At 39.7% G+C, this 12,075-nt stretch overlaps 1 protein-coding gene across 1 annotated transcript in view; it reads left to right on the forward strand.

Moving 5' to 3' along the window:
- Nucleotides 1-12,075, forward strand: part of LOC126251352 (RING-type E3 ubiquitin-protein ligase PPIL2) — a 72,334-nt gene that overhangs the window by 46,186 nt on the left and 14,073 nt on the right. The window contains exons 8-9 of the mRNA XM_049951727.1: nt 10,795-10,946; nt 11,163-11,352. Coding sequence (XP_049807684.1) covers nt 10,795-10,946; nt 11,163-11,352 — 342 coding nt within the window. The remainder of the gene's footprint in view (nt 1-10,794; nt 10,947-11,162; nt 11,353-12,075) is intronic.

Here is a 12,075-nt window from a genome sequence, read left to right on the forward strand (position 1 = left end):
GGTTGCCTTTACCTTATTTTACGTATTGTTCCATTCAGAAATTTCTATTTTTGTGATAACATTTCTGAAATGATTGCTAACAAACAGAAACCCCATAACATAAGTGAAGAGGTTATTTTACTAGCATGTGCACACATGTTCAGAAAAAAACAACACTTTGAACAACTAGAGATAGGACATTCATATTCAAAGGACATGTACATTAATATGTTCTTCAGAAATGATTAGCATTTGAGTCACCTCGGTTCTGTGTGTCCTGTTGCCTAGTAGACAAAGGGTCTGCCATTGGCCCTGATAACGTGTTCCATGCTTGATGGCATTGATGTGTAGAAGGCACGAATGGTGTCCTTTGCTATGCCCATCCATGCTGCATTCACCTGGTTGCAAAGTTCATCTGCGTTGATTGGCGTTGGGTCACAGCATTGCACCTGTCATTTCATCATACCCTACATATTTTCAGTTGGTGACAAGCCCGGTGATCTGGCAGACCAGGGCAAAAAACTGACATCCTGTGACATCAAGAAGGCAAGTGCTCATGCAGCAACATGTGGTTGTGCATTGTCTTGCTGAAAAGTGGCATCTGGGGTGTTGTGCAGAAAGAGTATGGCTATGGGCTGCAGGATGTCATTCACGTAGATCACACTGGCCACAATCCCTGGACAGGAACCAACTGTGATTTGTGGTTGCACCCAATAGCACCCCACACCATAAGGCCTGAGTTAGTGCTGTATGTCTTGTATGAATACAGTCACTATGATGCCGCTCACTCTGTCTGCGGCAAACTAACCAAAATGCGGCCATCATTTTCAAACAAACAGAACATGGATTCATCCAAAAACACTATCTGATCCCATTCCTGTCACCAGTGATGTCATTCCACACACCCTTGCCATCTAGCATGTTCCTGCACATTCATCTGAAGTAAGTGGAAAAGTGGACAACGTGCACGTAACCTATGCCGTAATAAATGTTGACCGACTGTCATCCCTGGTAGTGTACAATGTGTTACACTATTGTGCCAGAGCTGAGGAGGACGCGCATCTGTCCTGGAATGCCATTTGGATAAGGTGTCGAACTTTTCGGGGTTGGTTTGTGTGTTTTGACATGGCCCATATCATCTTGTTCTACAGCCTTCCATGAACTATTCGACACACACCCTTTGCACTGCTGAAACACTTTGTCCTACACAAGCAGCTATTTCTCGGATGGATGCTTCGCATTGTCTCACGCCAATAATGCGCCCTCTTGAAACACTGATTTGATGGTACGTTTCACCCATACATCTGCAAGGCATCCTGCATGTCTGCTCAAGTTGGTTTATAGTAACAACGAGAGCTGCAGGTGTGTTTTACTGGTAGGTGGTGTTGCACTGCAATATCAATGTTGACCTTGAACCCACGGGCCGACATGGTTCAAATGCTAATCATTTCTGCAGATCATACTAATGTGCATGACATGCGAATATGAACATCCTACCCGTAATTGTTCAATGTGTTCTGTTTTTTTTTCTGAGAATGAGTGTAAATAAATTGCCACTGCTATGTTTGGGGGAGGGGGAAGGGGGGGGGGGATGAGCAGTTGATCAGATTTCAAAAGTACCTCCATCTTATGATACAGTTAATCATCAGCACATCATGGACCTGTCGCTTTATTTTGAAAGTAACATTATAAAAAACGTAACAAACACGCAATTTGCTCTCCAGTTAGATGAAAGCACCGATATTTCTGGGAAAGCTCAGTTATCATCATCTGTGAGATTTAGAATCAGAAATTATTGAGCAATACCTGTCTTGTCAAGAACTGAAAACAGTCACCATTAGAGTTGATTTGCTGCAGTTTAGTGTTTATTTCAAGATAACAGACAAATTGCATTGCTGTATGTTCTGATGGTGCTGCTACCACAACAGGAAATATAAAAAGGTTTCTAACTTTTCTGTGGAATAAAAACCAATCAGCAATAACTACTCATTGCTTTTTACATAGAGAGGCTTTGACGGTGAGAACTGTGGACGCAAATTTTTCAGTTAATGTCATTCAAATGCTGTTGTTAGTTGTTCTCTCTCTCTCTCTCTCTCTCTCTCTCTCTCTCTCTCTCTCTCTCTCTCTCTCTCTCTCTGTGCTCAACTATGTAGAAACTAATCCTGTAAAATCATGAGTATTTGAGAAACTCTGTAAAGAAATGGGTGCAAATCATAAAGTGGTGTTATTCCACAGCAAAGTCCGTTGGCTTTCCAAAGGAAAAATACCTACCATAATTCTAGAGCAAAGACTAATTACTTGAATTTTTTGAATCTGACAACAATAAGTTTGATTACTGTGAATGTCATAATAATCCTGTTTGGTGTGGTGAGCTGGTGTACCTCTCCCAATATTTTCAACACACTGAATGCTTTGAATTCAAATACACAGACACGGTGTGAATCAGTGATGTCATCAAGTGATAAAATCAGCGCATTTTCGAAAAAATTTGTGTTTTGATTCTCGGTCATAGGATAGAATGATCTAGCAGCTTTTCCAGCTATGGCTACTGCATCAAGTGAATTGAATACAGAAGGAACAAATCAGATAAAGGAACACGTAAAAGGGCTATCTATCATATGAGTAGTGGCTGGTGTCCTCACCACGCAGCTGCTCGATGGCGGACGTTTTATGCCGATGTACAGTGATTGGATCTCTTACACTGACTGGCCTGAGCGCATTTTGTGTGTTACCAAATACAATAATTTCATACACCTGGAGATGGTATTTTAAAATCCTAAAACCAGCCATGGTTTGAATAAATAATTAATTCAGATGAAGCAGATCTCTCCAAATTATCATGCCTTTCAGTTGCAGATGTCCTATGTACCAAATATTGAGCAATATCAGTTCAAATGACCTCTAGTAATACCAGCATGTCTGCACAGAAGTGACTATATTTGCAACAAGTGTAGCCGATGATGTGGCTGATGATGGCAATTACAAGGGCTAATGCGCCAGTCATCCTGCCAGGCGTATCAGTCATTCCATTGATATAATTACGCATATGCCCTGCTTGGTCTCTAGGCATGGCATGGAGTGATACATATCCTGGTGTCATGTCACATAGGTAAACAACAAAGGCAGGTTTAAGGAGTATCGTGGACTGTCTTTGCCTCTTGTGTCTCAGCTCAATGATATGTACTATGTCCTCTCCAATGGACTTACTTATTACAATCTTGTGATAACTGACTTCTTCCCAGACATGGGTTTGTATCCTGTTATTCCCAGTTGTCGACTTTTGTCTTGCGTATGAACATGGCTGTTTTCCTAATGTGTTTCCATATTTGTTCTCCGTTCAGCCGCATCTTGTGCCTGACATGAGTGTATCAGCAGCATGTGTGTGGCATGTGGTTCGTATTAAAGAGTGCTCCCTAGCCTGACCGAGCTACAGTTTTCTCCGGCACCGATGTTTGAGTTATTCTGTAAATCTCTTAGAGTACTTTCATTACTAAGACATATCAGCCTTTAGAAGTTTTTTTGTTCCTGTTAAGCTCAAGAACAATCATGATCTCTTATTTTCTGTGTGCTATATCTGTACTCAATTTGTGTTCAGTAAAACCTTTGTTGTTGAGAAAGATTGTTGAAAAAGCAGACAAATACTTTTACATACTTTTTTCGTCAGTTGCCTCAAATCTTATTGCATGATACTATGGTTGTAAATAATGCTTCAGTGGCTAATTGGTAAATGTCAGACTACAAGTTCAAATGCTCAGGATTCATTCCTCAGTTGGTCCTTAGATTTCTTTGGGATTTGTCACTTCTCTCACCCCTGGCAATTATTTGTATATGTAACATATGCCAAGTTGTGCAACATTTCAGAGTCCATGTTACACTGTAGGTTCCCCTAAAAATCCATGCTGGGTAAATTACTGCGTAGTACCATACATATATTTAATTCAGTGAGAGAAGATCCCTTACAGGTAGTATCACTGTTGCCAGCTTTGAACTGTGAATTGCAAAATGCTGTCGCAACACTAACTGGAAACATACGAGGGTAATCCCAAAAGTAAGGTCTTGTATTTTTTAAGTACATAGACCTCTTTATTTCTACAATGGTTTAGATCAGTTTACAGCTTGAACATTTAGCTATTTTTCGACATAATCACCATTTCTGTTGATGCATTTTTGTAGATGCTGTGGCAGTTTTTGTATGCCCATGTCATCCCAGCTCGCCGCCATGCTGTTCAGATAGTTATGAACCTCTTCTTTCACCTCGCCGTCGGAGCTGAATCGCTTTATGGCCAAATGTTCTTTTAACCAAGGGAACAGGTGACAGTCACTGGGCACCAAGTCAGGACTATAGGGTGGTTGGGTGATTATGTTCCACTGAAACTGTTGCAACGGTATGCCGAGCGATGTGTGGGCGAGCGTTGTCATGAAGAATGTGTACGCCCTTGTTCAACATTCCTCTTCTTCGGTTCTGAATTGCCCATTTGAGTTTTTTCAGAGTCTCACAGTACCTGTCGGCATTAATTGTGGTCCCAGCACTTCACCTCCGACGAGGAGGTGAAAGAAGAGGTTCATAACTCATTGAACAGCATGGCGGCGAGCTGGTATGACATGGGCATACAAAAACTGCCATAGCGTCTACAAAAATGCATCGACAGAAATGGTGATTATGTCGAAAAATAGCTAAGTGTTCAAGCTCTAAACTGATGTTAATCATTGTAGAAATTATCAGGTCTATGTACTTATAAAAAAATAGGAGATCTTACTTTTGGGATTACACTCGTAGTTGCCTAGAATTGTGCAACATTGAGGTGTTGCCATGGAAACATACACAATATTACTTTATTTAGTCATGTCAGACACACAAAGCAGCTGCATCAGGCCCACTTTAGCTATTGTGGATTTTCTCTGACTGAATGAAATTTAGTTGTGCAAGATAGTCAGCAGATTATTCATCTTCTCATTAAACTTGAGGCCAGCCTCATGCTATTTCTTTCGAAGCCATTTCTTTCTTCAAAGTGGTTTCCATATACCCTACATGTTCTGTCCGATTCACTCATCAGAAATTTGATAAGTCCACTCATCTTCAACATAAAATTGGTACCATGTCTACATCCACCAATACATTTACTCTGTAGTGCCTAGTTGAGGTTCAGCATGTCACACTGATATGCAGTTTTCTAGTCTTCTGTTGCATTGTTTAGCAAACTCACTAACTACATAAACACCTGTTGTTTGTAAAACCAAAATTTACAAACAGAAGCATTACAATACCATTGCCATCACTTAAGACGCTTTTAGTCTTCCACCCTGGATGTGCTTTACTTCCCCCCTCCACTCTAAGAGAGATGCTCCAGTGCCATTGGCACTTAACTCTCATATGGCACGATTCAAACTCCATCCAGCCAACTAAATATAGATTGTGTGTGGTTTTCATCAATCTCATAAGCCAAATGTTCAGATGGTTACTTTTAAAAAAAAAAAAAAAAAGAAAAAGAAAAGAAAAGAAAAAAAGAAAGAGAGAAAATTAATTCCCCATTCTTATTCATCTTGAGCTTGTGCTCCATTTGTAATGTCATCATCAACAGGACCTACAACCCTAATCTTTCTGTCCAAAGCTACTTGGACATTTAATTTCATTGTTAGATACACTATGTGATCAAAAGTACGCAAACACCCCCAAAAACATATGTTTTTCATATTATCACATTACGTGCATTGCGCTGCCACCTACTGCCAGGTACTCTATACCAGCGACCTCAGTAGTCATTTGGCAGCATGAGAGAGCAGAATGGGGCACTCCGCGGAACTCACGGACTTCAAACGCAGTCAGGTGATTGTGTGTCATTTGTGTCATACATCTGTATGCAAGATTTCCACATTCCTAAAAATCCCTAGGTCCACTGCTTCTGATGTGGCAGTAAAGTGGAAATGTGACAGTTAGGCGGGAGGTGAGGAAACTTTGATTTCATGGCCGAGAGCGGCTCCTCATAAGCCATACATTACGCTGGTAAATGCCAAATGACACTTCGCTTGGTGTAAGGAGCATAAACAGTGGAAAAACGTTGTGTGGGGTGACGAATCACAGTACACAATGTGGCGATCCGATGGCAGGGTGTGGATATGGCGAATCTGCCAGCATGTGTTGTGCCAACTATAAAATTAGGTGGTGGTGGTGGTGGTGGTGGTGTTGTGGTGTGATCATGTTTTTCGTGGAGGGGGTTTCCACCCCTTGTTTTGTGTGGCACTATCACAGTACAGACCTACATTGATGTTTTAAAGACCAACTGTTCAAGAGCAATTCAGAGATGGCGATTGCATCTTTCAACACAATTGAACACCTGTTCATATGCACGGCCTGTGGTGGAATGGTTACACAACAATAACATCCCTGTAATGGACTGGCCTGCACAGAGTCCTCACCTGAATTCTATAGAACACCTTTGGGATGTTTTGGAATGCCGACTTCGTGCCACGCTTCACCTACTGACATCAATACCTCTCATCAGTGCAGCACTCTGTGAAGAATGGGCTACCTATCCCCAAGAAATCTTCCAGCACTGATTGGACATATGCCTGCGAATGTGGAAGCTGTCATCAAGGCTAAGGGTGGTGGACCAACACCACTTGAATTGCAGCATTACTGATGCAGAGCACCATGAACTAACAAGTCATTTTAACCCAGGTGTCCGGGTACTTTTGATCACATAGCGTACATTGTTGCCACAACCCACATAGACACTAAGGCATAAAAGGTATTATCATAGTGTACATATATGAGTGATATAGTACTGTAAAAGGCTTGTAAACAAACCCTGTCAATGTTCTGGCTACTCTTCAGCGGACTGTTGCTTTCCATCTTATGCCAGCTCTGATCAACAATGTATTGAGTCACTGATAAGCACATAAACAAGAAAAAGTTGCTAAGCTTCCAGACAATGTCAGAAGCAATTACAGAATATATGCGTGACCATATCATCCTACATCTACATCTACGTGATTACTCTGCTACTCACAATCAAGTGCCTGGCAGAGGGTTCAATGAACTAGCTTCAAGCTCTCTCTCTACCGTTCCATTCTCGAACGGTGTGCGGGAAAACGAGCACTTAAGTTTTTCTATGTGAGCCCTGATTTTTATCGTGATAATCATGTCTCCCTATGTAGGTGGGTGCCAACAGAATGTTTTCGCAATCGGAGATGATTGAAATTTCATGAGAAGATCCTGTCGCAACAAAAAATGCCTTTGTTTTAATGATTGCCACTCCAATTCACGTATCATGTCTGTGGCACTATCTCCCCTACTGCGCAGTAATACTTCGATGTCATCCGTCAGTCCCATCTGATGTGGATCCCACACCACACAGCAGTACTCCACAATAGTGTGGACAAGTGTGGTGTAAGCAGTCTCTTTAGTAGACCTGTTGCACCTTCTAAGTGTTCTGCCAATGAATCGCAGTTTTTGGTTGGCTATACCCACAACATTATCTATGTGATAGTTCCAATTTATTGTATTTTTCATTGTAATCCCTAAGTATTTAGTTGAATCTACAGCCTTCAGATTTGTGTGTCTTATTACATAATAGAAATTTAGTGGATTTCTTTTAGTACTCATGTGAATAACTTCACACTTTTCTTTATTCAGAGTCAATTGCCACTTTTTGCACCACACAGATGTCTTATCCAAATTATTTTGCAATTCGTTTTGGTCATCCAATGACTTGACAAGACGGTAAATGGCAGCATCATCTGCAAACAATCTAAGACGGCTACTGAGATTGTCTCCTATGTCGTTAATACAGATCAGGAACAATAGAGGGCCTATAACATGTCCTTGGGGAACGCTGGATATTAGTTCTGTTTTAATCGATGACTTTCTGTCTATTACTACGAGCTGTGACCTTTCTGACAGGAAATCATGAATACAGTCGCACAACTGACGTGATATTCCATTGGCATGCAGTTTGGTTAGAAGACGCTTGTGAGGAATGGTGTCGAAAGCCTTCTGAAAATCTAAAAATGTGGAATCAATTTGACATCCCCTGTCGATAGCACTCATTACTTCATGAGTATAAGGAGCTGTGTTTCGGAAGAATGATATTTTCTGAGTCCATGCTAACTAAGTGCCAATAAATCGTTTTCTTCGAGGGACTTCATAATGTTCGAATACAGCATATGTTCCAAAACCCTACAGCAAATCGATGTTAGTGATATGGGCCTGTAATTCAAAGATTACTCCTACTTCTCTTTTGGGGTATTGGTGTGACTTGAGCAATTTTCCAGTCTTTAGGTATGGATCTTTCTGTGAGCAAGTGGTTGTATATAATTGCTAAATATGGAGCTATTGTATAAGTATATTCTGAGAGGAACCTGACTGGTATAGAATCTGAACTGGAAGCCTTGCTTTTATTGAGTGATTTAAGCTGCTTTGCGACACTGAGGATATCTATTTCTATGTTTCTCATACTGGCAGTTGTTCTTGATTGAAATTCAGGAATATTTACTTTGTCATCTTTGGTGAAGGAGTTTCGGAAAATCATGCTTAATAACTCTGCTTTAGTGGCACTGTCATCAGTGACTTCACTGTTATCGCGCAGTGAAGGTATTGATTGCATCTTGCCACTGGTGTGCTTTACGTATGACCAGAATTTCTTTGGGTTTTCTACCAGATTTTGGGACAGAGTTTTGTGTGGAAATTATTGAAAGCATCTCACATTGAAGTATGCTCTATATTTAGAACTTCTGCAAAACTTTGCCAGTCTTGGGGATTTTGCATTGTTTTAAATTTGGCATGCTTTTTTTCGCTGCTTCTGCAACATCGATCTGACCCGTTTTGTGTACCATGGGGGATCAGTCCCATCACTTATTAATTTATGTGGTATATATCTCTCAATTGCCGTCGATACTATCTCTTTGAAATCATTCCACAACTTTTCTACACTTACATGATCAGATCGGAAGGAATGGAGACTGTCTCTTAAAAAGGTATTAAGATAATTTTTATCCGCTTTTTTAAATAGATATCCTTTGAGTTTCTTTTTGATGGTTGTAGGAATGTCCTAAGTGACTACATTACACTGAAACTGCAGCTGTACTACTGTTATGTGTGTATAAGGTGACATGGTGGAGGGGGGAAAGGAAGTGAGTAAACTGGTGCTGGGGGGGGGGGGGGGGGCAGCATGCACACAGAACAGGAGCGTGGCACCAGTGAGCTCAGCCTGGTACTAGCAGGGGGAGTTGCATGAGGTGCACATTGATGTAGAGGAGTGGGCTTGGAGGGAAGGACATAACAGAGGAAAGAGAGACTTTGCAGAGGTTGGTGTGAGTGAGACAGGGGCTGGTGGAGATTGAGAAAAGCAGGATGATACATTATAATCAGAATCTTTTTCATCACGTTATTCACTGTTAACCATATGTCCATCTGATGTGTCTCAAAAAGCATAGTATCTGTTTTAATTGAAGGGCTGTCACACTGGTACAATTCACATAACTCCACTTTTTCAAAGTAAGACACCTTTCTCTCCTCAAGTGCCAAGTTGCAGTATAGCAAATGGGACTGGCTCTGTCCCATTGATTTTCTAATTGAGAAAAATGTCCCTTGTAAATTTGCCACTATTCTTTCATTTAATCATTAACTGATTCTAGCATTTTCAAACCCTTCTAATATTTAAAAATTATAAACATATGAGAAATAATTGCTGGCCATTGCTGAGTTTCAGGAAGTGAAATATTTAGTGGTGCCAATAGAAGAGAGAAGTACTTGACACTATACAAGTTTTTGGAACTAGTAGTTCGTTCCTCAGAAAGGAGAGAGCAATAGGCTGGAAGTGTTAAAAAGGAAGGGCAAGTCACTCAAACCTCATGGTGTGATAGACCCACTTGTTTTGTGGGTGAGAAAACGCTATGTAATATTATATTATTTCATTTCTTTCTTGCCGTCCTTCTCAGTTAGAATTTTGCATTTGGTCTTAAGTAATTTTGTATGTTAATTTGCAACACACTGGAAAATGTGCTCAATCAGTCTTTAGTTCCATCATTACCTTTCCCAATTTTACTTTTTGTTCTCATAATTCATAGATGTTTTCTTGAAACTCATTAGTATTTTCCAATATTACTTATTCTAACTACTTTATTTGCTCAGTAAGAGCTCCAAACCATTTTAAAATATTCATGTTCATGTTCATGATAACCACTGTAATACTCCCCTTATGATTAAATAATACAGTGATTGTATAAAATGAACAACTGAGCAAAGTTACAGAAACATATTAACAAGCCTCTTGAATTTACCCAAAAAGACTACACTTTGCAATGTTTTATTAAGTCAAGTTAACATGTCATGTCCTGATACATTATGGTTGCTTCTAAAACAATGTTTGTGATATTCTATCAGTCATACACTGAAAAATCTGTTTTCGTTTTTCCTCAATAGCTCTCACTATCCAATCACACAGATATGTTGCTGAATGTGTTTTGTGAGGTTCAGTACATGGAAGTCACAGTTAAAGTTGGAGCAGCTACTACAACCCCTTGACTGCTGAATATTTAACTTGAGACTTAGTTGCACACACTTTGGCATATGTTTGTGTGTCTCCTCCCCTCAGAATGCGTTTCCTTGTGACATTTTTTGTCCCTACACATCTTTCTAGCCCAAAGGTTTTCACACATTATAAAGTCCATTTGGAACCTAAACTTTAAGAAAAGCCCCTTGTTAAGAGATTTTTATCTTTTCTTTCTGTTGTTGTTTCAGTATGTGATAAATATTTGAATTAAGGGATTGAGGAACAGTATATGTCACAGTTGTATTTATGATCATGTTCTTTTTAGATACAAGGAGGTGACCCAACAGCAACTGGCCAAGGTGGTGAATCTATTTGGGGAAAGCCATTTGAAGATCATTTTAAACCAAATCTCCAGCATACTGGTAGAGGAATACTGTCAATGGCAAACTCAGGTCCAAACACAAATGGATCACAGTTGTAAGTACAAGTTTTACACAGAGTATCTGCAGTAAACCATTAAAACTATTAATCCCCACACTAACAGTGGACTGAAATGACAGAATGTGAGACAGCAAGGATTAACATCACTTGCGACTTAAGGATCACTTAGTAGAGTTACGAAACATATGTAAATTAAATTTTTGTTACATTATTATAAAATTAAAATTATTACATGTATGCTTTGTTTTACAGTTTTATCACATACCGTTCTTGCCGGCACTTAGATGGTAAGCATAGTGTCTTTGGAAGAGTTGTTGGTGGACTTGATACTTTGACTGCTATGGAACGCATTGAAACGGATAACAAAGACAGACCAATTGAAGATATTATTATTGAAAAGGCACAAGTATTTGTTGACCCTTACCAAGAAGCAGACGAACAGGTATATTACTGTAAAAGAAGTAATAGTATTCTGGTTTCACCAGTATTTCCTTAGCTTGCTTAGTTTGTAAGTGTTTATTTAGGTTTACCAAAGATCTTAAACCATTGTATTCAAAACAATGGAAAGTCCAGTATGGAATATCAACAATATTATGAGAAGGATAGATTCTAGTCATAATAAAGATGACATGTTGAGTTGCAGACAGGTACGAAGAAAAGATTGTTACATGGTGGAGAAGTCAGAGATAGTGGTCTCGTGTGTGTGTGTGTGTGTGTGTGTGTGTGTGTGTGTGTGTGTGTGTGTGTGTGTTTTCCTTTCTTAAGAAGGCTTGGCTGAAAGCTGACTATGTAACAGTGTTTTTGTTGTGCCTGTCTGCAACTCGGTGTGTCATCCTTATTGTGGATAACAATCTATACTTTTCATAATATTAATAAACCTTTGTGTTGAATACTTCTATTTTTACACTGTACTGAAAATGCAAACAAAGGAATAAATGAGGACTGTATTGTGTAGGCATTGATTTGTACATTAGCATATAAAATTAACTGGAACATGATAACTCAGCTTAGGAACTCATATTTTTATTCATAACACTCAGGTACACAGCTACAGTGTCTCATTGTAGTGGATAAATTAACAAGGGCCTCTTCAAAAGGAAGGGAGTAACAGTGGTATGGAGGAGGAGGGATGGCAATGTCAGTGAGAAGGATTATGGCACTAGCA

This window comes from Schistocerca nitens, chromosome 1 (genome assembly GCF_023898315.1).
Source record: "Schistocerca nitens isolate TAMUIC-IGC-003100 chromosome 1, iqSchNite1.1, whole genome shotgun sequence".
In the NCBI taxonomy this organism is placed as follows: Eukaryota; Metazoa; Arthropoda; class Insecta; order Orthoptera; family Acrididae; genus Schistocerca; species Schistocerca nitens.